General features: G+C 34.7%; 1 protein-coding gene across 1 annotated transcript in view; it reads right to left on the bottom strand.

Moving 5' to 3' along the window:
* CFAP47 (cilia and flagella associated protein 47) overlaps positions 1–26,942 on the bottom strand; it is a 306,788-nt gene that overhangs the window by 255,622 nt on the left and 24,224 nt on the right. Inside the window, exons 18-26 of the mRNA XM_014954045.1 lie at positions 26,520–26,642; positions 25,024–25,155; positions 23,852–23,929; positions 23,151–23,295; positions 21,535–21,629; positions 12,357–12,525; positions 9,217–9,305; positions 7,816–7,975; positions 629–821 (exon numbers count right to left, since the gene is read on the bottom strand). Coding sequence (XP_014809531.1) covers positions 629–821; positions 7,816–7,975; positions 9,217–9,305; positions 12,357–12,525; positions 21,535–21,629; positions 23,151–23,295; positions 23,852–23,929; positions 25,024–25,155; positions 26,520–26,642 — 1,184 coding nt within the window. The remainder of the gene's footprint in view (positions 1–628; positions 822–7,815; positions 7,976–9,216; positions 9,306–12,356; positions 12,526–21,534; positions 21,630–23,150; positions 23,296–23,851; positions 23,930–25,023; positions 25,156–26,519; positions 26,643–26,942) is intronic.

Consider the following 26,942-nt stretch of genomic DNA (forward strand, 5'->3'; position numbering starts at 1 on the left):
AATTACAGGACAAAGTGGGTAATCCACAGAAAAATGAAAAAAAATGGAATATTTATTATATTAAGTGACAGGATTAAAACATTTGTGCTGTCCTCTTTGGTATTAAAATTTTGCTTAGAAAAAAAGAAAAATTACATAAAAACCAAAACAAAACATCTCTCCCATCCCGCCAATTGTCGAAACAGCAGCTAGAATTCAAACAGTGCTTTATAACATATGGAGTAGAGAAAATAAAACAACAGAAAGATTTTATCTGATCACAATGCAAAAAAAGAAATAAGACTACAATCTCAGTACTCAGCTAAAGTTAATAAAAAAACAATCTTAGTCAGACTCTCCTTTTAATTTTTGGCTATTCAAAGTAGTTTCAAAAACATCTGACAGTGAATATATCAGAAGATGGTCACTTTGTGAAGCAGGAATATTGGGAGCACAGAACACGGGCTCGTTGAAGGTACAGCAATACTAATTATATTAATTTTCTCTTAAACACAAAAACTCTTTCTCCACTGAGCAGAAAATTAATACTAACCTTTACAAACAAAAATTAATCCACTTTTTTGGAAGAGAACAAAACCAAGAAGAATTATTCAGGATTTCTGTAATAAATCTATTTTGAGATCTTTACCTTAAATAGTCTTTTGGAATGATGTTGATGGTTGCTTCAGTTTTCACACACAGAGGAACTGGCATCAACATTAAAAATTGGGGATCGAAATCTATTTTTGGTGACTTCACAGTGCCAGACAGTGTTATTTTGTAATGTGATGGATTATCATTTACACACACTGATACCTCAGATGTGTATGTCCCAGGACAAGCTGTTAAAAAAGAAAAAAAAAAAGGAAAAGAAAAAGAAAAAGAAAAGGCACAAAATTATATTACCGTAAGTACATGCAACTAAAAGAGTTATTGTAAAAGGATTTGGTTCAGTTTTTTATAAAAAAAAAGTCATCAGTATTGCTTTCTTACTCAAAATGTGTCTTAACATACAGTAAATGTTGTATCAGAATTCTTTATTTAAAAAAGCTTAAAACACATGCCTGTACCAAAAAAAGAAATCCATATTTTTTTTTAGTTTTTCAAAGTTTGAGTTCTTCATTTACTGGATTAATATTCTTTTATATACAACACTGATGTAACACTTCTCAGAATATTAAGAATTGTAGTCATATCTTATATTATACTAATTAACACATAGAATGCTAATTTTATAAAGGAATAAATATCAGAAGCATCTGACTGCCAAGACAAGAAAAAGTTGGTGCTTCTGAAGATGACAATCACTGCCATTCTAACAGATGACTCTAAAACCTATACTGTTGCCAAGTCAGCAGGACAGGTTCTGCCCTCCACTGAGAGCATCTCCCACTTCCTTCTGTTCTGCCCCTTCTCATGCCATCTTGCTGAATGCTGCAAGGCAGTTTTCTCCAGGATGGAAAAGCCCATGTTCTTTCCCTGATACATGGAGAAAGGTGCTTCCTTCTGCAACTGCTATACTGTCAAAATGGTGTTCCAAACCTGCAGTGCCATTTACCAAATTTTCAGTCATTCCCACTTGCTGAAAAGCTAGCAAAACAATTTTGAGGGCCAACTAATGAACACCTCTTGTATTTAGAAACAAATCTGTATGACATGTTGGAAGAAACCAAAAACCTTTAATCTTTTCATTTTTGAGAAAAACACCTTTCCCTTTGATTCCCCTCTGTCATCAGATTAATAAGCATGGAAATATCCTCACCTGATATTTAAGAAGGGAAGAGACAGCCAAACAAATAATTTGGTATTTTATGTGTCTGTATGAGCATATATGTGTTATTGCAAACAAAATACACGTGACAAGCTCTTCTGAGATCAGCTCAGATAATTATTTTCACAGCCTGAGAAAGAGCTGTCATTGTTTACATACACAAAGAAGAAAACCTAGTGTCTTCAAAATATTTTGTCTTATTCCCTCCTCAGAAGAGCCAATTTCTTCACGCAGATGATAATAGAGGTGCTCCACAGAAGTCTGTTAGCACATCAAACATGGTCTGTGGATCCCTTAGTTTCAGACCAGAAAACGTGAAACTGGCAAAGTGAAAACCAGATGACAGGGGAACTTACTGCAACGTTCGCAACATCTGACTAATTCCCTGTTAAATAGAAATCAACTTTAGGAGACAATACTGCTGAGAAATGTAAGAATCTTGTGCTTCTAGGTTTTGAGACACTGAGAACACACTTTTTTTCTGACACATAGCCCAGTGCCCGGAAAGGTGAGAGAGCAGCAGAACAGGTCATGGAGATTTATAAAGAGCTAAACAGGATATTTTTGACATGCTTGTAAGAAAAGGTGTTCTATACAAGTTACTCCCATGTATAAGCTAGACAGTTTACTGTCCTACAGCTGAGCTCTAACTAAACTGCATTTCTGGTATCCTATCTTCATACATATGTATGACATACAGTAAAGGAAAGTGAAAGGCCATAACCAACAAATGCCATAGGGATGGAATGCCATGAAGGAAGAAAACAAGAGGAGCATATGTCAATACCAAAGAGAGGCCATTTTCACTAATCAACATTATTTTAAAATATTTGTATTAAACCATAGTTCCAAAGTTAAACTTTCAAAAGTTAGGAAAGAATAACATTAAGCTTTCTTCATAGAAAGTTTCCATCCATCCTGCACATAACAGTTGTAACAAATCCATTAACTACACAATCATATCCCTTTGCCATAGAATCCCTGACTCACTCAGAAGGCAGAACAGACAGTGCTTATTCTGCATCACTGAGCATTCTGCGTGTGGCTCTACACATTTACTAACATCAAAATCCTGCGTAGTATGTAAGCCAATAATTTATGGCCAATGTCAGAAACACCAGGATGTTGTGACACTCTCCTCATTTTAAACAGACAGAAAGACAAAAAAGTGAATGATTCCATTAAGTTTTGTTCATTAATTTGCAATGCCTCGACCAATGTTTTCAGGGTATTTCATGTTAAATAAATTACTTTGAAATTAATGAGAATTATGTCCTGAACTAAAAGTTGAAGTCATGGATTTATTCTATTAATCACACCTTTCATGACTACTGTCAAAGCTTGTGCTGATGTTATCATTCTGATGTACCACCATTAATTTTTACAGGTCAAACACCAAGCAGTCAAGCAGACGTGAATTTTTTCCTGAGAGGTTAGATGGTATTTACAAATCTGGTAATCGAAGTTTTCCAAAGGTTAAAAATATCTGTAGAATTATATGTTTCTAGATATATTTATTGGGGGAAAGAAAGATTCATTGTGTTACCTTAGAAAAAACTCTGAATAAAGGAGCATAACTTCTCAAAGTACATATCATAAAATCATTTAGATTGGAAAAGACCTTTAAGATCATCGAGTCCAACCTAGCACTGCCAAGTCCACCACTAAACTATGTTCCTAAGTGCAACATCTACATGGCTTATAAATACCTCCAGGGATCTGGACTCTACCACTTCCCTGGGCAGCCTGTTCCAGTGCTTGACAACCCTTCCATTGAAGAAATTTTCCCTAATATCCAATGTAAACCTCCCCTGGTGCAGCTTGAGGCCATCTCCTCTCATCCTACCGGTTGTTACTTGGGAGAAGAGACCGACTACAACCTCCACATTCATTAGCTTCTCTATTTTCTGTCTAATTTGCACTAGAAAACACATCCAGTTCAGAATGCCTAACTCCCTAGCATGCTGTCCCGAACTATACTTTATGCAGATTCGTTGTTGATAGAAACATAAGCAGATAATATTTATGCTGAAAGCCAGTCTTGCACATATGTAAGTTTTCCCAATACTGCTCACACACCTAAGGAGGAGAAATCTTTCAAGTCCCTTCTTGCCTTCCACTCTTTCTATTTCAGTTACAACTTAAACTAGCAGCAGAAGTTAAATGGTCACCTCTTTAAGGCCTTCCATATACCTTGTTTCTCTCTAGCAGCACAAATCTAATTTTTAATTTTCCCCCAACCCCTAGAAATCTTAATTGTGTAATAGCATGATTTTTGATCTTTTGAGAGTGGGCGGAAAGAAAGTGAAATCACCATCTGCTCCTCTCACCTTCTTAAGTCTGTATTAGATTGGTATTCAGTTCCTACACTTGTCTTCCAAATAATAAACATTTTTAGTTGAACTGCCTTGGACTTTCTGATAATTCATGCCTTATTGCATATATACACCTTCAGCGTAAAGGGTGTAAATTGGCACACCTTCAGGGTGCCAATGAAGAATTTGCATACACTGAAATGCAGGCTTCAAAGCAGAAAAGTCACAGGTAGTTAAAACCTAAAGGTAAAATCTACAAAAAATAACGTAAAAAAAGTCAAGAACAAACATCATTTCACCACAAAAACTGCTAAAGGGCATAGCTACTAAATATCTTACTGTTGCAGAAAAAAAAAAAAACCTCTAGAAGGTGGAGGCCATGGTGGTTATCTGTGCCATTTACATAACCATCACATCTTCCAGGGACACTGAACTGGTAACTCACGGGTGCATTCTTGAGTATTTTTCCACACAGGATCCCAGAGCACAGAATTATTGTAACTTCCTATGCTGCGGATAAGTTTTTTACTATCACAATAAGATTTTCCATACACTGTTAATGCAATATACTATAGTACAGCAGAGGAGGATCATATTAATATACCTTCAGTTCTTGAGAATCTGTATTAAACTTAGCATAGTTTTTTAACAGGTAGCATCATATTATTATGCATTATATAAACTCTTGGATTTAATTTAACACTGTAGCTTACTATAGCATTTTGCACTCTCATAAATATTGGGGCATATTTAAACAAGTTATTTTAAGGTTTCTTCCCACACACACACTGCAACTTTACTCTTTAGTAAAGAGTACAAACCTATGAAGGTGATTAGCACATGATATTCATTAACCATTAACCAGGTCTCCTGTATGGCCTTTGATATATTTAATGTTCTCTTACAAGAAAGAGTAATTATATTCAGTTAAGATATTGCACATAGGCTATAAATCATGGGAAAATACTTAGAACATTGAATTAAAGTAAATTGATACAGTTATTTATGATTTTCTGTATATAAAATATATAGAAATGCAGCAAAACCACTAATAATTTCAAATGAAATTATTTGTCAGTAATATTTATGTATAGACACATCTGCATTTACAGATAGAAATAAAAACCAATATTTTGAATTACTGAATTAATTGTATGTTGTTCTCTGCTTCACTCTTTTCAATACCCAAGCAATTTTAATACATTCTCATAATGTAAGTACCTAAATAGAACAACCATCATATGAATGATTATTTCACCTATTCTTTATCACATGATCCCTCTCCAACAGCTGCACAAAATAGTACTAGAATTTTCTTCAAAATAACTTCCAGATAGTGATAACTTCCAGATTTTCTCCTATGATATCTCTATGCATTTTCTCCAGTCTTCTTCTCATCCTGCTCCCAGTGTTAAACCTCTTCTGATTTTTTAAATTCTAATGTTTTCTCACACCCTGGGACAATATGTTCATTCAATTCACCTGGTATACTTGGATTTTCTATTTCCTATTGCTCCTAAAACAAATTTTATTTTGATAACCTACATAAGTTATCACTAAAAACTGATTAAGGGCCTGTATGGATGAGATGATAATGAGATCACATAATTTGGTTCCAAAACCAAAGAACACAGGAAAGACATAGACCTTCTGGAGCAGGTCGAGAGGAGGGCCCACAAAAATCATCAAAGGTTGGAGCACCTCTCGAATGAAGACAGGCTGAGAGAGTTGGGGTTGTTCAGCCTGGAGAAGAGAAGGCTCTAGGGAGACCTTATTGCAGCCTTTCAGTAATTAAAGGGCGCTTATAAGAAAGATGGGGACAAACTTTTCAGCAGGGCTTGTTGAATAGGACAAGGGGTAATGGCTTTAAACAAAAATAGGGTAGATTCAGACTAGATATAATGAAGAAATTTTTTCAATGAGGGTGTTGAAACATTGGAACAGGTTGCCCAGAGAGGGGGTAGATGCCCCATCCCTGGAAAACAGTCAAGGTCAGATTGGATGTGGCTCTGAGCAACCCGATCTAGTTGAAGATGTCCCTGCTCATTGCAGGAGGGGTGGACTAGATGCCCTTTAAAGGTCCCTTCCAACCCAAGCTAGTCTATGATTACACAAAGTACAAAATAGAACCTACCTAATAAAAAATGTTTATTGCATTGATCACATTTTTATGGCTATTTCATAAACACATGGTTCACAGCCAAAAACCAGGTTTTGTGCAATTTACTTTGGAGGAATGTAGGGGAAAAGTGATGCAACAAAGCCAGAAATATGCTTTACATATTTTTGCTCAGCTTTCAAATAGTAAACAGCATGTAACTTTCTTCTAGCAGTTTAATTTGCACTAATATATGATTTAAAAGAGTAATTTAAATACATGCTTCGAAATGGACAGCTCAGAAGTGTAAAAGCTATACCTATAGATAACTGGATCAGAAACTTTCCAGGTATTATAAGCACAAAGAAATACCACTTCCAGAAAGTCAGGATTTGCTACTCAAAACAAAAATTACAGTGTTTAAAGCAAACAACTTTCAAGTAATTCTGCAAAAATCTTTATATATTAGTTACTTTTCCGCTTCATGAAGCAAAAACACAAGTTGATGTGATTTCTCTTCAACCATAAGTTGAAGACAAAAGCTACCAACAACACATAAAACATAATGGAAAAATGCTTTGAAGTACAGCAAGGACCTTCAAGTAACATGTGCAATTAAATACTGCTCTTGCATACTCACAACAAGCTTGCAGAGCAACATTTAATGCAACCTTCTCAATTTATCATATAGAATCATGGCAAGACTCTTTCACCTTTTATTTATTTACTTATTTATAATCATATTAAGTTGTTCCCAGTGCTTAATTGTGGCTATAGATTTCAACCCTATCATAAAAAATAACTGCAACTTCTTTCTTTTGGACAGAAATGCCCACCTGCTGACTCAGGATCAGATTCAACTGACAAAATAACTTTTCTTCCCCTTGAGAATGCTTGAGCCCCAAAAGTAGGCCACTTAAAATTGTCAAAATGACTCTGAATTCTGTAAGCATGAGCTGCATACACTGGTGGACTTTAGCAACTCAAATATAGAGTCACTTTACTCTATACCCTAAAGACTTGGCTGGGAATAAGGTAGAATCCTAATACTAGAAAAGGAATGGGAGAAGATGAATATATGTTGTTGATTATCATCTTCCTGCATGCTCCCGAGTTTTGTTAGAAATCTATTTTATGTTTTTTACTTCCAGTCTGGTTGCCTGAGCAGACTACTCAGAAAATACCATAGCTAAATGATTTTATATCTCATTGAGGCTAGAAGTTTCCATTCTTATCTAAATTATGGCTATTTAGAACAAAAAAGTTCAAACACATTCCAAGTACACTTGGAAAGCTTTAGTGTGCAAGTCAGTCAACCTAAATGCATATGTAAGAGCAGTGCTGAAAACAATTCAGCTGTCCCTGCCTTTGATGTTTTATATGTGCAAAATTTGATGTTTTATATGTGCAAACCAGACTTTTCAAATAATGCTATCAAGGGATTCCATACTTTGCATTAGGTCTGCAGCTCTCTTATTTTCTCAGAATCACAACAAACCTTTCTTCTGGCATTTTAGTTCATTATTTAGTCATGTTAACTGGAAGTTAATCAAAAGAAGCACTAGCTATGATTCATCATAAAAAGTCAAGTAAACAAATCTATGAAACTGGTATATTGGTGAATCTGTAGAAGAACTCAGAAAATTACTTACAAGGGCAGAAGAATACAGCAATACTGATTTTTTCTCCTGGGTCAAGAACTCCAGCCTGCGGACTAAATTTAAAAATACCACCTTCTGTATTTTTGACTGCATCATCACAATTCAACTTCCATGTCAACAGTTGCCTTGAGGTATTCTTCAGGTCAAGATTCTGTAAATATTAACAGAGAAAAGAGGATATGATGAAAGAGGGAAAGCAGTAAACACCATGATACTTTTCACATTGCTCTATCTTAAACATTCTTTTTGTAATCAGATCAGAGTGAAATCAAGAAAGCACTAGAAAGCAATGAAGAAACTGGTTTATTTTATCTGTAAGCTGATGAATATGTCTACCAGCACAGACTAGGTGCCTTCCAGTCACTCATCGCATTCATGTTCTTTGAATTCTTTCCAGAATGGAAAAATCTCATTTATGCAAGGTAAATAGAACAAATCGGTGGGGGGCTTAGCCAAAAAGAAATGAGGAGGTTTTTTTGATGCAAATGAAGCACACAAGCACTAAACATATGGCTCGTGACACCTAGACTTACAAGTGGATATGTTGAAAAATCAGGAAGTTCAGAATAGGTTTTCAAAATCCATTCTTTCAATTCACTAAGACGACAGTGGAAACAAAAAAAAAAAACCCACCTCTATTCCTTTATCTCAGAGTTACTCTTTCAACTCCTAACACGTCCAATAGCTAAGAAAAGGCATTGACTTTGTACTATCATTGTTTTCTGAAAATACTTGAAAAAAGTTTCAAGTGTTTTCATCATTGTCAAAGCCTATCTTTTATAGTCTCCAAACAAAAACTTTGGGAATTAGAAACAATAAATTATACTATGGTCTGTTTCACATTTGTACAACCAAATTCTCTATGTTCTAAAACAGAATAGCTGTGGCCAAATATCTTATCTAGTGCTTCTTTCCCACTAAGCCCTAAGTCATGACCAGGAATTTTTTTGAAGAGTGCCAGTTGGTACTGATTAGTACATACAACATACTGGGACAGCAATTGAACTGTATGGAACACCATGGCACATCAATTGCATTCCTGCACTGTCACTGTCTAGGTTTACCAGTATAGGCAGAGACAGAAAATCTTTGGAAGTAAGCTATTTCTTACACACAATTCCTAGTCAGTTTCTCACAGTGCCCATGCTTTCTCATGTGTCAGAAAGTCAGGGAAAGCTCAATTTTGAGTTTTGGAAAAATTTCTAGTGATTAAGAGACAAACATAAAATCAAAATGACAATGGGAAACTTTTAAATATTTAAATCATGTATTTGGAACATGATTGAATTTTGAGTTCCAAATCCTCATTCCTTTCCGTCATTTTTGAGTAATTAAAAACTGTAGCCAAGAAAAACTTCAACAACATCTGTGATTATGTACCTGAGAACTCACTCTTTCATCAGCAGTATTGACGCGTATGCTACTTGAATGTTGTGCAAATTTAAGTTCCATTGAGGAGAACTCCAATGGTGATTTAAGTGCTGTTGGAAAAATTAAAGATGTTTATAGAGCATTATTTTCACAAATATTTCCCCGAAGTCCCTTCAAAAAAAATCATTGTTTCTGTACATGTTTAGCAGAAATGTTTCTCCCCTTGTTTTAAAGCTGCATTTTCTTTCTGTTGTTCCCATTACATAAACATAATAACTATAATTTAATTTTCTGTCTTATTATGACCCTTTAGTCACATTAAAATTATTTAAATCTTGTATCTACCAGACTTATAGCATCTGTCCTTCACATATTGATGCTATAAACTGAGAGCCACAAGATCTTAATACAGCGGATTAATGCATTTACATTTGTGACCATCATCATCGGAAAAGACTTGAAAGATTTTATTTGAAAAAACAGCTTTTCTTTTAATTTCATATAGTTGGAACAACAAAACCATCACAAGTGATGTAGTTTAAAGTGAGGATTTTGAAAAACAAAGGTATAGATTCCCACAGTCTCGTTTCGCTTCTTGATTAAACACTGGCAATTAACCTACCAAGCATACAGTATTTTTTTATTAAAACCTGCAAGTTTGTTTCATACTCAGTGAGAAAGTGTGCTGATCAATTCTCTTCTTCCCCCAAAAACCCAAAGGATTTCTTAATCACATATCTCACATTATGTACACAACACTACTATCTGTATTTCTCTAAAGCACAGGCATATAAACTCTATAAACTAATATTGTTTCAAAGTAGGAACCTAATCTGCTGGAATGCTTCCATCAATATGCAATTATGTGACTCATGAAACCCTCACCTCTCATAGAAACTGCCTGTACAAGGAAAACACAGCAAGACTGAAAGACCAGGAGGGAAAGGAAATCACCTACCCTATGAAAAAAAATTGTGAGTCTGATTAATAAAAAAAAAAAAGTCAGCTCACATGAGGTTATTACATTGATAACGTGTCCTCTTCCTTTGTGCCTGGCTGAGGCAGGGCTTGGGTCTTTTCAGTTGACTTTTCTGGTTTGGTTTTGTGTTTTTTTTCTCTTTCAGTGCTTTCTTATATACAGACAAGCAGTCCCCAAGGGAAAAGTCTTAGAAGTATTTAAGTAAGAGACCTGCTTTTTTCCACAAGCGCTGAAACAGTCTACTAACTTTGTTTTTTAAAAAATATGAAAAAAAGATTCATGATGGATTGAAAACATATTGACTATACTGAAGTTAAAGGACTGTGTTGACTACTCTGAGATTACTGTGATTCTTTTCTGAGGGTGAACAATCCTAAGTACAAACATCACGTATGAGCTATTGATTTAAGTGCCAGCTGCACTGTCCTGCGCAGTCTGAATCCCAATCAGCAATGTGCCATAAAGCACACAGTAGTGAGATTTAGGCATATTTGTTAAATCATAACTTAGAACTTGCAAGAAGCATCTTACCCACTTTCAGATTTTAAAGTGACAGTCTGAAATGATGAATAAATAACAGACATAATTTTTAAGTTGTCAGAATGTAATAAAATTATTAAGTTATTTTTTTAACTATAAAGAAACTTTGGCTAGTTGCCTGCATCTGTATGACTATGTGAAATACTGAGCAGTCAAGAGTTTTATTTAGACTTCTCTCCCTCCTCTCAGACCATCAAAATTCCCAGTAAGAATATAATTCCAATACTCAAATTTAAATAGCAGCCACACTTTATTTTTTCAACTACTTATTAGAATTGAAATTATTATATATTCACTTTAATATTATGATTTATGATTACTTGTTGTTGGCCTGCACTGGTACTTTGAAGAAATTCTATGCAGCAGAAGCAGAAATTTGTGATAATATTTAGATGAGACTGTCATTTATTAGCGAGACTTAGCAATTTTATTGATTCATTATTCCACAAAGAAAGGGAAAAGGAAATAAGCATTTTATTTTCTCTTCAGGTTACATAAATCACTTCTGTACTACAAATTTGTGACTTTGATTCATGGTTTTTTACTTGGAGACGTGCTTTCTAATAATCTCTTATACATATGTACATTTATCTTTATTCCAGGTGCTCTTAAACTAAATATATTTAGAAATGCTTTGTATGAATTTATTTCCATCACAGGATCTAAAGAAGACTTCTCAGATTCCTTTGATATCTTGAAAGATCGCAAAAGTAAGACTTAAGTTAAAGCCTTACAAAAAAATATAAAACAAAAATCCCATAGAAAACTAATAAATTGGAGTTCCTTTTACCCCACATTATGCATTTAATTGGCCAAGACTCTTTCAGTGCTCCCATGACATTTAAATGTTATACAAACATCATTTCCAGGAAGACACTTGGCACTTAAAATCTCATCTCAAATAAAAAGTGACTACACGTTAAAAACTGAGATGAGGAAAGCTAGTGGCTTCAAGTATTCACAATGTGTAGGTCTATATGACTAAAAGGATCAGACAGGAGACTAAAGAGAACCACAAATTATTTTTAAGAAAAGCAGAGAGGAACCATTTAAGATATCAATTTCTTGCTGTAGGCAAATGGCCTGTAACTTTGGCTATTCACAAACTCTGACAGGCCAGAAAAGTGCAGCTGTGTGTATAAAAGCCAACAGAAGCAAATGGCCTATATTACCACCAGTTCTTTCAGATAAGATCAGGGCCAGTCAGAAGCATTGTAAAGGAATTTTAAATATAGCTAGACCTCCTAGTTTTGACCAAGCAATACTAGAAAAGAAGATTATAAATGACATACTACTTCTCTACACTTTTATAAATACTGGGGTCTGCATGACAAGATCTACAAATACTAATGAATGGAAACAAAAGTGAGTTTTGGTAAACTAATTTTTATATAAGGCAAATGGCTATATAAAACAAAAATAAAATCCCCAGCACATCATAACTTTCTATATAAATTTCAGCACATATTTAAAGATACAAGTCAAAATTTTAAAATTTTGCAAGTTTCCAAGACTTTTATAAATTATATAATTATCAATCAAATTTAATTTAAGCAGTACTTCTCTGCAATTAGAATAACGAGCAAAAACATCCCTATAGATACAAGTATCCACCATCTGCTTATGTCTCTAGTTTACCTACCAACTGCTTTAACTCTACAGAATGGAACAGCCCCAGTCACCGCCTGCAGCTGAGGACTAACGATGTGCTTCACAGATTCAACAGAAGTTGTAGATCCAGGGATTGGCTGTGTCAACGGGCAGTCAGCTCCAGGAGTATTGACTGGAAGAGTGAAGTCATATGCTGCCACCTAAAGGACAAAAGAATCATTGTGGATCACTTTCCCAAAGAAATTGTGGTTCTTGAACCATATGCGTGGTATTACCATTTCAGAAGAACTACTGAAATTAACTTACGACCCCATTGTGACATTAATAGGATGCCTTTTTATTAGCATGTACTATAAGTCTTTTAAGTAAGCAGTGCCCAGACATTTTTTTTTTCCCCCAGGAAGGAAAAAACTGTGTGCCACAAAGTATCAGGGTTATCAGCTCAGCTACAGAAAAGGCTTCTGGTAAATCACTGTGTTGTGGTCCTTTCCAACTGCTCTCCTAAGTGGACAGAGATTGGAATGGTGGCCCAAATAAATAAGCACAAGAGAGGAGGATGAAACAAAGCTACGTAAATTATCAATTTCTCAAACACTGAAGAGAAAAGGCCAGCCATTACAGTATATCCAGCATAATCAAAATGGGCTCTAAGATCAAGGTGGAGCATGATTTAAAACTGAGAAACCTCAGAAACTAAAAAAAAAAAAAAAAAAAAAAAAAAAAGGGAGGGAAAGAAGACCCTTAAAAACTTTGTCATTGAACCCCATTGAATTCCAGGAGTCTAAATTCCAGTGATTTTGATACCAGTTTTCTCTCTGTAATCACATCCCCGAGTGAACGTGGCTTAGAATTTAATATAGCATGTTTTATACAAAATAATCTTTTTGGAGGATTGAGAGGCCAAATTCATTTTGCAGTGAACTTTCAAGGAGGTATCTCTTGCCTCTCACTCTGTCTTTCCATGGGTCAACACGTTAGAGCAGTATGTTCTCCACACAAAAAGGTACGGGCAACTACAACAAAGGTAACAGAAGAAAAACCAAAACTTCTACACTGAAACCACTCTTGGAGTCCTTCAAATTCTACAACTCTGTTTTCACCTTGAACAACAATGAAATCTGCACAACGGACTCTGGCCTATAAAATCTGAGTGCTTCTTAAAATTTGCAGTAAAACCAGATATATAAAAGTTATGAATCATTTAAAAGCTTTCAAAACCTGCAGAAAATAGTGCATCATGCTTCACTTCAATATATTTGGTAGTGAGTAGAATATATAAACTACAGGTAAGAAAAAAATCTTTTTGTCCTAAGCCAGGAAATGAGACATCTCCATCTGTAATAGAAGCAACACTGAGCTTAGATAATGAGGAGGAAGTAAACAGCCCTTACAGTGTTAGGATTTCCAGCAGGGTTTGTAACACACATTTATGAGCCTCTGGTGAGCGAGACGTGCTGAACACTGTGGAACATTTTGTGTATTTTTGCTTAGCAAGAGGGAAGCATAGGATGGGGGGAAGTTTTTCTAGTAAGATCACCACAGTCTCTTAATTTATACTGAAACTTCAAATATGATAATGATTTGATTCTACGACACGGAATTGCATTTTTAAAAATTAACATGGTGAATGCCATTAAAGATATTTTAGTAACTAATGCTTGAGGTGTGTAATAAACAAAGACTGAATAAAAGACTCCTGATTTTATTTACATGCTCATCTATTTTTAGGTCTTCAAATCAGCCACGTAAAATACTTCAAGTTACATCAAAATACGCTCTTGTGGCATAAAACCACATAATTAGACTGAGAAGGATCTTTTCTTCATAGTCTAAGAAGTTCTTTTCACTTCAAAGTATGTGTGAAATACATGATTTCACGTCAGTAACAACAGTGACTCCATACAGTTTTAGAGAAACAACTGACTATCTTTTCTTGTGGTTGAGGCTAATGAGCATTGCATTTCAAGACTGTGAAATCTGCCAAAAAAAAAAAAAAAAGCTTTTAAAATCCTTCCCAAAAACATAAGAGAAGTCTGATAGAATAAAGCTGACTACAGAGTTATTTTTGGTAACCTTGATAGCTGTTAAAATACATATGTAGGAGAAAGCTGAAAAGTAAACCAATACCAGAGAGAGAGAAAATAAATAAATAAATAATTTTACAGGACTCTCTAGATCGAGTGCCTCATACAAGAGTCACAACACAGACACAGTCTGAAGATTCTGTCACACTCCTTTGGCTCTATGAGAAGTTTGCTATATTGGGTATGTGTACCCAGCATCCAGCTTCAGAAATGTAATATGTAAAATGCTGCATAAATAACAAAACTTATCTCCCAAGCTTTATGGGTCGCTGTGAGGAGAAGAGAGATGACCACATGTCTCAGTGCACATCTCGGGTTCTGAGATTCCTCCCAGCCTTGGCAGCTCCCTATAACCAGCAGGTACTTTCCTACGTGGGCAATTCTAACCCTTGAAACACCATTGCCAGCAATTGTAGTAAAAAAGTCAGCTAGAAAATCATTTCCATCCCTAGCATGTATGACATATATAACAACATCATGGCACTATGTTTTTAAAGTTTGATAAGATTTAAATTCTTAGTCTATAGTAGATATCATTACAGCATTGGCTATGCAAAAGAGTGTAGTCTACACTGCAATTGTTCTTCATCAATGATGTTATGTTTAGGTTGGATAACAAAAGATGGAATCCCTTTATCTCTCTCCCAAAGCAGCTATTCAAAATTTGTTTTTCACCCTCACTATCAGGAAAATTTGATTTAACTTTACTATGCAACAAGGGTTTTATTTCCTAAGAACTGGCAAACAAATATGTGCACGGCACATAATTAACTACAAGTAGGACACAGTATTTACTGAAAACCGCATTTGCTTTGAATTAATTAACTACAAGTAGGACACTTAATTAACTACAAGTATTTACTGAAAACCGCATTTGCTTTGAAGTACAATGGTACAGAGCCAGCATAAGTCATAGAAATGCATTTATATAATTGAGAAGAAATCATAGACCTTTTGTTCCATTCATACATATCTTTGTCTCATTAATTGCACATTGACCTGTACTACAAATGGAAAATTCTTTTAAAATTCTACATATCTTGAAATTATGTTGTAATTCATCCAGACATACACACATTGCTGAAACAGAATTAAAACCTAATTTCATTTTTTAGGACTTCACTTTGCAAGTAGAATCATTATTTTTCTTTTTATACATATTTTAAGAAAAAAAAAAAAGATTATTTTTTTTAAATTTTTTTAACTCCAGTGGAAAATTGTAATGTTATATACTAAAAAAAAATAATGACAATATTTTAAAAAAAAAGTCCTTATACTATTACAGGACTTGCAGTTACTTTTTATATAATCTGTATTACTTCACTGTTATTTACCTATTGAGATATTTTTCTGAAGCTGCATTTCACTTCATAAACCACAGAATACAGGGAGGGGCAGGAAGCAAGCAGCACAGAGAGAGTTCTTACACAAACACTCAAGATTGTTTATATCATTATAAGAAATATTTTTCCTGTCCTGATTTACACTAATTATGCACGTTAATTGGAAAGGAGGCATAATCTACAAAGTGGTAGTCTTAGCAATTAAAATACTTCAAAAGAAGCTTTAAAAAGACTAGTCACGTGAGACAAAGGAGCTTTTTGTTATGCATTCACATAGAACACCTCCAAAGTTGCTAGAAAAAGACATGTTTGTGTAAGCAGCCATGAGAAGATAACAATAAAACTGATGCTCCTGCAAGCTTTTATGTAGAGGTCATTTTAAAACGCCTTCCTTTTTTTTTGTTTTTGCTTTTTTTTCTAGAATTGCTAAACAAATAAAAGTTGTTGATTTCAAGAAACCTGTCTGATCATGAAAGCTCTCTACTGAAACTCATTTGAATCTATGAAATAGGTGCGATACAAAGTTCATGTTAGATCTAAGCCCAACACTGGAGAGTGAACACAGCTGAATGGCTCCCTGCCTCAGGCCTAAATATTCAGTATATTGCAAGAAACAAGGTCCCTTCCAACCTAGACAATTCTATGATTCTATGATCCATGACAATTAAAACAGTCTGTTATATAAAATTCTTGCATAAAAAAATTAGCAAACATAAGCACAGCTGTCATGTTGATGGGGGGAACCTAAGAGTAGAAAAAAATTATTTTCAAAAATCGCTTTCAAAGCCGTTACTTCATTTTTGTCTTTACTAAGTACCCGCAATGTAATAATATTTTTATGCTTTATAAAATATATTTTGCTAATTATTATTGTAATACAGCACATATTCTCCAGGTTAAGTAAAAATATTGCTGTTAAATCCAGGATTCCTATAGTTTATTTAGCACAAAGAATGTGATGCCCCTAAAATTACAGTACTTGCCTTCATGGTACAACTTCACAAGGAATTGGAAGTAAATCAGTAAGCTAATTTATAACTAAAAACATTTGTGAAGGATAATATTCTTGTCTTTATCATATAATAATACGCAGACTTGAATAAAATAACTTGAAGCATTAAGTCACTGAATTTTTCAAGTTTATTTATAGCACTAACAACATACAGATTCAGCAGTGATACTAGGACAGAAAAAAGTAATTTACCTTAAAAAAATAAAAATAATTTTGATTCAAATTTAAACCTAACTGCAAACCCAAGGATTTATGTCCTGCAACTGTGTACAATATACATCCTCAACCTCCCCTCAAATTTAACATGAGCTTTTCCTTAAAACATACTGAAATCTTTCATGCAGCCTGAATTCCCCAGCTTTACATCACAGATAAGCAGCTTTCCACAATGAATAATGGAGCTAGTGTTCAAAGTCATCATTCAAAACACTGAAATAAAACTAAATCTTCCCATGTATACAGTCAGAGATGATGCATCAGCAATACCCTGTAATTTCACAGCTGCAGATTTTCCACAGAATTAACTCCTTACATGATGAATTCTGTTCTTTCATTTAAAAAAAAATATTACGTCATTAAAAATGGCAAAAAACCCCAACCAAACCACCTGTCACTTCTCTACAAAAAGCTTAAGCAATAAGCTCTGACAGGTGTGACTTGCTCTATTTATCTCAATCAAAGACACTCTTAGGCTTCATTATTACACAGCTGTGTATTTTGTCTTTTTTCCAAGACTTTGAAATCTATTATTTTCCAGCAGGGTAAGAAAAGAAGAAAAAAGAAAAGTTATTTTGAAGCAGTACAACTCCCACACCTTGCTTTGCCTGCTTTCCTTACCAGGCCATGCATGACACTGCTGCTACCAGGTGGATCATCCTGCCTGGAGAACCACAGTGACAGCTCAGGAAAAAAGATGAGCAAATATTTAAAGTGACCACATGCTGCCTGTTTCCCTGGCACAAAACCAAAGTACTGAGGTCCTCCTCACTGTTACCTGGGCAGGTAACTTGCAGAAAGAAAGCCATGGACAGAAAAGCCATGTCTCTGTGCTTCTTGAGCAGTATAATTTAAAACTCAGTTCAAAAATAATCACTGCTAGCAATCAATCAATAAATAATATTATTAGTAATAATTCTTAGTTCTGTCTCTGCATAGGGACTGAAGGAGCTACACCTGATATTTGGCCAGATAGTCACGGGTTTTTTTGTTTGGTTGGATTTTTTTTGTTTAATTACCAGATTATTTTTTGTATATTCAGCTCTGAAATAAGAACCCTGCCTGGCCCATCAGACCTTCAGCTGGCTAAACCTCCTTACACTGTTCTGAAAATAACCTAAAATTCAATTCAAGCATCTTTCAAATAAAACTATATCACAACAGAAAAGAAAGCAGCATACAGCCTGTATACAAATATTAAGAAGTACTTGCTAGCTTACCTATTTATAGATGTAATTGTATACTGCTTTCACTTACATCTCTGACTTTCACAGCGAACAAACACCAACATTAAACTCTCTCTGGTGAGGTGAGAGCCAGTGTCACCTCTAACACCTCCTTAGACGCTGGAATAACAGGAAGGCACAGCCAGGCCGCGTCTGAGCAGCATCCTAGCCTTATCTATAATGCATCAACTTCATTTTACCACTTAGAGCATTGGTAGAATTATCTCAAAATTCTTTTAGATGTTATTCAATAAGCATGCCAATACACTTCATCTCTAAAAGCATCTTTTGATGTGAGAGGTATTTGTACATACCAAGTTTTAGTGAGAATGGAAGGAGTTATTCAGAGTTCCTAGTGTTCCGGTGTTTACTTCCATTTGTTGATGTGAAGCTTTCTGAGGCAGAAAGAAAGCTATTGCCAAGTTGCCTTTTAGCAGGAGAATTCAAGACTGCAGTCAAGACTAAATTACTTGGAACCTTACATTAATAATTCAAGTAGTTTTAATAAAATTTTAAAGCGTATTAAAATAATTTCATCTTCTTTGTGATTTTTTTAAACCAACACTTCAGAATTAGTTTGGTTTAATTTTTCCTTTTTCTAGTATGTACTTTCTTAGCAATAACACCAATATAGTGGGGGTTTGTTGGTTTATGGGGTAGCGTTATCAGTAATGATAATAACAACAGCAGGAAGTTTTAGTAGAACCAGAAGGCGGAGAGAAAAGAATGCAACTCGATGGGGTACAGAGGGTTTGTAGCAGCTGGGAGGCAAGCTGGGTAAAAGCAGTTGTCCAGAAAACGGTGGTGAGATCAGAGAAACAGCTGTTCAAGTGCAGAGGCAGGAGACAGCCCTTGCAACCGTGAAACCTGAAGAGTGGAAGTGCAATATAAGGAGAAGATGGGTGGTTTTTTCAAGACTGGAAAGTCAGGAAAGAGAACAAAGATATCTGGTGAGAAAAGGGGGAAATCTAGATGAGGTAGAATGGTAAAGAACTCAGATCCAATGAGGTATGGTTTAAGAATCAGTAATTACTGAGAGTTCCTAATCACAATAAGAGAAGCACAGCATTTTGCTTCTCATTTCTATGGACAATCTTTCAATTAGGACAAAAATTCAAAATGGCAGTGAATACTCATGATTTTAATGCTATTGTAACAGGTTGTTTTTGTAAATGAAACACACATCTTAGAGGACTTTACTGGTAAAATAAAAATCAAATCTAATTAAGTTTCACAGCTTGGCTGTAAGAACAGTAATAATATATACCAACTCATTAAAACTTCAATCAATCTTTCCCCCATTCTTATTTTACAAGGCTCTACACTATTTTATGTACTTTTTTTTATTTATAAGGGAAGCTAGCTTTTCCGCATTCCAATTCCATAACTTTAATCCAAAAATATGTATTCCTTTCTATTATTGTTTAACTGGTTTGAATTTCACACTTAGCAAAAGACAGCCACAAAGAAATACAGTTATAATTACTAAGAGCCTTAACACTGGCCTTGGTGGGGCCACTATTTCATCCTTGGAGCAACAACATGCTGTTAGAATATGATTTTACAATGCATAAATATAGTTATCTGACAGATGACTTGTCTCTTTGGGACAGAGCGAAGCATTTCTGGTGATGCTTGTCCAAACCCTTCTTAAGAGTCTCCACTAATGGAGATCTCCTCTTGGGTATTTTATTCCAATATTTGACTCTTTTTGCTACAAGTTTTTGTATCTAATCTAATCCAGCTGGCATAATTTAAACCCACTACTCATTACCTATCTACTGCAGTGAACAAGCATATATAAATTTATTCTATTCCTTAGTTCTTTTTCCCAATTCTTTCTTTAAGCATGCCATCCCAAATGGGAAAAATGTTTCAGCTGAAGTGTTATCAGCACTGTTTAGAATAATTATTTTTCTTGCTTTACTAACATTATTCCTATTTATATAGTATCAATATGGTGTCTGCTTTTACTCTTAATTCTCGCTTAGCTTGTGATCTACAATACCATACACACAGATTACTCCAACAGGATCATTTAGTCTTGCATTTCTGTTATTGACCCTTCCTACCTAAGTGAAAACGTCAGTGTTTTTCCTCACTGAGTTTCTCTCCAGTTTGACAACAGGTCACTAGTGTTACTCTGTAAGTACCATCTCGCAAACAATTACACACTTTCCTAACACTATATCTAGTCTAAATATGACTACTTTGCTTATGGGATTGTTACAAGGTACATAAAGATATGACATCTACTGCTTCTTCTCTAACCTTAAGGCCTGTTATGCTATAGGAGGAAATTAATTCGGTTTGAAATAGCTCATTTTTTATTAATTTGTTGACTCATGTTCTGTCGGAAAAAATCATCTCAGAGCAGTAAATGTGCTATAAATTCACACAGTTATTTCACAGTGGCTTCCATGTGTACACAGAAACTAAGCTAACAATAAAAAGACTAGGAAAATCACAGTGTTACCAGACACAGCCTGTACTATTTGAATGATGCTTTGAACAGAGGAATTCCCTCTTATTCAAAAAGTAAAGTGGAGGAAGGGGCCAGGGAAGGAGTGGTGAAAAAAGAGCATTGTTGACCCTTCCAAGATGCATTGTCTCTGATTATTTTTTTTTTAATGATAAAAATGCAGCCAATGCAACAGGTTTGTATAAAGAAGCAGTGGTCCCCAGCTGCTTGTTCTGAAGTTCATTCATAATATCAAAAACTAAGTTTTCTTTCAGTTCATTGTTCTCCAAATATGCCGAAACCCCAAACTCTCCCTTGTTAAAGAATTCTTCAATAGGTTTAAATTTAAAATTTGCTACAGCACTCTATTCACACCTACTGCCAAAAAAATGTTATTTTCCTGATGTAAAACTAACCCATAAAGTCTCTTATCTTCAATTAATTTCCCTCAGCTTAATCAGAAAGCAACTTTGCCAATCTTTATGACACATAGAACTCCTCTACTTTTGCTGTCCCTTGGTCATCTAGGAGTTAAAGCACAAACAGCTGCAAAAAAGAAAAGGTCTGCCAGTTTGGTTGATTGACTTAATGAAAGCCTGGTAAGACATTTCAATTTAAGTTTACACCTTTTCCATTTTTAAGTAATTGAGAAAGTTTATTTTATTTGCATATGCTAACATTTAAGGAAAGCAGCAAAAGTTATAAAAAGGTTATTTCAGAACTTAAGTTTTCTTAAGAATTGGATTACTGTGATAACTATTGCACACACTAAATATGTGCATCTAAAATGTCTATATTCTTTCACCATAGAAATATCACAGAACATGACTTTAATTTAGCATAATCACCACTGCCCCATAAACCTACCTCCTTTGGCATGAAGGACAAGAAGCATTGCAAAGCCGACCTTCCCTTTAAGTTGACCGAATACAAATAAGGCTTTGAAGAACAGCAGTCAACCGCTGTCAAACAAAATTCAGAATCAAATTAGAGATGTTATTACAGTAAATATCAACTTTGTAATAGTTGTAGTACTTCAAAGTGATTTCCAACATAATGTATATATCTATACGGTAAACATTTCTCATGAAGTTACAAATGAATTTAGAACTTCTCATAGGGATTCTAGAAGTAATTTTGAGAAATGTTAATCTCTATCAACTTTCATTAAAGTTATTGATTTGGGAAAACACAGTATTTCAGAAAAAACCACAAACCTACTGTCATTTACCTTTGAATAAAGGTGTTAGGCAAAAACAGTTATCTAAATGATAAAAATTAATGCCACAGAGAGGACAACTGTTTTTCTAAATTATTTTTAGGCATAATCTACACAGAAGTCTACCAGTGAGGCTTGCATCATTTTTCAGACTTCCATGTCCAGTTTCAAGGCACTGGCAGAAGTGTGGGTTTCCAATAAAGAAGGTACCATTCCTTTGAGATAAGTATTCATCCCAGAAGACCAACATCAAATTCATCCAGTATTCACCATTTGAACAGTATTGGACCTGACTGGATGTCACACTATTTGTTTCAAGCACACACTCTGATCCAGAAATGATGTGCAATGAGTTAATTCCCATTCTGGCTAGTTGCCTGTTCTAGATAGTCTTACAGTTCTCTTCCAAGTTAAGATGACTGAATTGGAGCCCTCACCTTCCCTTTGAGATCCACCACATGGTAAGAAAACCCTTCTTTTCTTATCAGAATGGTTTTTTGACATTGTCCACATACAGTTCTATGTAAAGATACAACTAAATATTATAACACTGTCTTGCAAAAGAAAGAGTCCTGATTTCCAGAGCTCACAGGGACAAGAGGCCATATAAGCATAGCTGCTAAATTCTCTCATTAATAAAGATGATGGAACAGTAAAGCAGATGCCAGGACTGAAGTAGAAAAGGGATGAGCAACAACGAGTGAAGGATAAGAATCTGTACTAGTTCTATTAAGAAACAAAGAACAGCAATCTAATTCCACATATTGCCCCAATGTCATTCTGAGTTGGGCATCATGCAGAACACAGTTCCTGTGGTTAACCTGCAGACACCCTGCTCCATTAGGAAAAAGAGAAGACCAGGCCCTTATACTGATGTTGAATTAACTGAAGGGCAAACATTGTAAAAACAGAGGGTAAAAGTCCAGCAATTGGAAACTAGTATAGTTGCTCGGCTTGCTTTTTTTGGTATTTATTTATTTTTTTTAATTTTAACTGCTAAGAGGCTATTCAAACTTTTGGTTTTCAACATACCTTAGTAATTATAGGAGGAAAAAAAAAAGGAAAAAAAAAAATTTACAGGGAACCTGACATTTTACAGGCAAACCAAAATGCGTCCTTTTAACTTATATTAAGCAGCACTTGTAAAAAAATTGCTTTAAGTTTTCTTAAATCGGAAAATTTGTATACCAGAAATAGTCTGACAGATTTTCTCTTAGCATTATCCATTCTTTAATGAAAATTCTGATACAGCAAAAGAAAATACCTGAATGGTCATCAGCATGCAGTTTAAAATCATTATACTTAGAAAAATTAAACTCCACTCTGGTACACGCTTGTCCTTTGTTCTGCAGCAGAAAGGGAATTGATTTTGTAGAACCAGCATAAACACCACAGAAGTCAAGTAGTTTCTGTAAGTTTATAGAAAAAAAAAATGGGTTAAAGCACTGTGAAGTCAAGTTTATAATAACAGAATTTAAAAAATATAATTGTTCAAAGATTCACAATTTATAACACAGTAATAGTCTTGGTTAATCAATTGTCTTGCGTTACCCTTATCTTTAAAATATTTCCAGATCATTAAACACATGAGTTTAGAATTCAATATATAAGTCCAGTTACACCATCAGGAAAGTTTTGATTGTTCTATAAACTGATCAGTGGATTTCTTTTCCTTTATTGTTTTTTTTCCCCTATAAGTACCTTAAAGAAATCCTCTCCCTTTTTTACATACTTTTACCAGATTGTCAAGTTCAACAGCTAAAGCTGTCAGCTATCATTTAGTGCTACGGTTATATGTACATTTAGTTTCTAATTTCTCTTCCTAAATTGTTCTCTTTGATAATTTTATCAGGAAGTTAGTATAGGAAAAAGTGAGAATTATGACATAGGGATGAGCCACTTTGACATCTAAGTAAAGCAAAACAGTATTAATCTTACCAATTGCTACAATTTCTTCATACTTACCACATCAATGTTTATTTCAGGGATCTCTACAAATCCAACAATCCTAAGCACTAGTACTCCTGAATTTCGCACTGCTACCTAAGTAAATGGATGAAAGTGCGATCGTTGATAAGGTCATTTTAACATGTCACCAAATCTGGCATAATTACATTAAAAAAAAAAAAAACATTAAAAAAACAAAACAAACAACCTACCCCACAGATACAGAGACACTCAGATTAATTTGCAATGAAGATATGAAAATAGGTCTGCCCTTACAATATAATGTATTTTTGTTATGAAAATATAAAGAGGTGTTTGGCTTCAAAGAAGAACCAATCGTGCCTCTGTGGATATATCTAGGATAGTCATAGATGTCAATTTAAATAAAAAAGAAAACAAACCAACAAACCTAAGTTTTAAGAAAGACTAGTCCTCTGCAGACAAAAATAATGTAGCAGGAGGCTGTATCTCTAGAATGAACAGTTTTCTCCCACAGGAGAAAGCAGAGTGGATGGGTTAGATCTATTCAGCAGCTATAAGGATTGGAAAGTAATGCAAAATCTGTTTTAGAAGCAGGGGGAAAAAATGGATACTAGGTTTAGTGAGCATAATGCAGGCAGGCACAGAAGACAGAGAATCTGAGATGAGAGTCAGAAAAGATAGCAAAAATCAGCCCTATGATAGCATCCTTTTTCCCATTCTCACTTATCTGACCACAGGTAAGTTGAGGGAGCACATATGCAGAAAACAAAATAGGATTACACATTTATTGCACTCCGGTTACCAAATCAAACCCACTAGTAAAACTACTTTTGAGATGACCACAAAAAGAAGTCAAGAAATTAAAGACACTGCAGTATTCCAATCCTACTACTCTATAGATCATAAAAACTGCAGATACGTCTACATAATCTTCTGAAGGTAATCGCACATTAACTTCAAAAGCTTTCCAACAGTATAATATGAATCATCTCAAAGTGAGAGGCTGTTTTGATTCTTCAGAGCAGGACTGAGACCAAAATAACAGAATAGGTTATAACAGCCATCATCTGCTGTAAGAAAACCTTTTCCCTTGAAAAACATTAGAAATTTGGAGATAAAATCCAGAAGATTCTCAAACGTATAAATCTCTCCACACATAAACACAAAACATAACACTCAAAAGACAAAGTTCTTCTGGTTTTGAATACCTCTACTCCTGTATCAAAAGTCATTTTTGCAGTCGGAGTGAAACAAAGTTTGAGATCAGCATGGCCTCCCACAGGTACCACCCCTTCAGAAGGAGTGATCATCATTCCAGGGAGTGGGTTTGTATCAAGAACCTTCAAAACACAAACATGAAACATTAAAAATACTGAAAAAGGTGGTAGTGTTGTGTTGTTTGGGTTTACTTTTTTTAAAATATACCAATATGTCTATCATGAAGTTTTTGCATTCTTACAAGAACCTTCATAATATACAACACTAACTTGAACTTGGAAGTTTGGGCAAAAATACAGGTAAACAAAATAAAGTAACATATTCCAAAACATGATGACTGTCACTTTCTATGAAATAATTTTTGTACATCTGTTGAAAATGTCATATTCCATTTTTCATGTTGTTATTAAAATTAAGACTTGCTATCTAGCAAGTCTCCAGAATATTCTACAAAGCATTTCCACAGTGACAGATAAATTCATCACTTCTTTTTTGCCATTCACAGTAAGCAGACAGGGCATAGGATCCTAATACTGTAAAATTCAGTAATAATACTAGAAGTATTTAGTTTACCCACAATTAGCAACGACAAAATAGAATTGGTTTTCTTCTAAAGCACTCCAGATAACTTTTTTAAGTGTAGCTACAAAAATGATAATGACCAAGACCAACCAGTTATCTCTTGGATTAAGAGTAATTGCTGAGGCTTAAAAGGCTGGGTATGTTTGTTGCTTTGTCTTATCGATTATGCTGATTTTATTCTTTCAGGTCCATCCTCCAAGTGTGCAGTAACATAACTTGTTATTACAGTGCTTGTTTGAAAATATGGTATCTGAGAATATGGTACAAATCAAGCTTCTTACTACCATAATAATGTATTAGCAAAAGTTCTGATGATTTTATTGAAATTTTGCTTAACTAAATAAATACAGCAAATTATTCTGTGATCAGGAGAACTAACGAGATTAAGTTTCCTACTGATTTGTGTGTTATGTCTTTACCCATTATGGTATCCATCTCATCTCTTATCCAATTCATAATACAGTCTCCCAGATGCTAGTCTAGCAAAGTAATCACATTTGCTGTGGCTGGTCTGGGTCTATGCATGTGCTGACTGGGCAGTCAGTATGAACAGGATGACTAGTCAGTTTGGTCTGTCTCTCAAAGTATAAAAACATCCAAGCTGTAGCTGCTTTTTCATAGGGTACACCAGTATGGGGTTCTACCCTCATCACTGGTGCTCATGAAACTTCCAGAATCTTTTAGACCATTACCTGTCGATCCATCTATCCATCAATCCAAATTTGACAGAGGGACAGAATTCCTACTCACATAAATCTTGTTTCTTCAGAAAACCAGACAAAAACTTAAGTAGGTGTGTATGTAATAACTGAGAACTTAAAACTGCAACATGAACTAGTAAAATGAACTCCTTTCTTCCTCCCCACGCGAAGAAATTAAATATGTAAAAATAATTTTAGCCTACTTGGAAGTACGCGTGATTGGATCCTGTATTTCGAAGAATGGCTGTCCTAAAAGTAGGTAAATCGATTGGACTATGACTGAAGGGTATCCTTTGTTCCACAAACTGAACTTTAGTAATGCCAAGCTATGAAAAAGAATAGAAAAAAGCAAACTAAATAGCATATTACTAAGTAAAAATAAATAATTCAGCCTAATTTTCTTTTCATTACATAATGAGCTAATATATTTGTGGAAATGCATAAATTAGAAGTATTCAAATAGACAAACAGGCACATGAAAAGGAAGGGAAAAGTTTTCTTGTTCCCAAAACGGAAGTTCTAGAACATGCAGCCAGTAGAATGCAGTTTAAAAAAAAAAAAAAAAAAAAAAAAAAAAAAAAACAAAAAAAAAAAAAAAAACCTCTCCCATTTCCACCCCCCGGCAT

The sequence above is a fragment of the Calidris pugnax genome, unplaced genomic scaffold, assembly GCF_001431845.1.
Source record: "Calidris pugnax isolate Ruff unplaced genomic scaffold, ASM143184v1 scaffold246, whole genome shotgun sequence".
In the NCBI taxonomy this organism is placed as follows: Eukaryota; Metazoa; Chordata; class Aves; order Charadriiformes; family Scolopacidae; genus Calidris; species Calidris pugnax.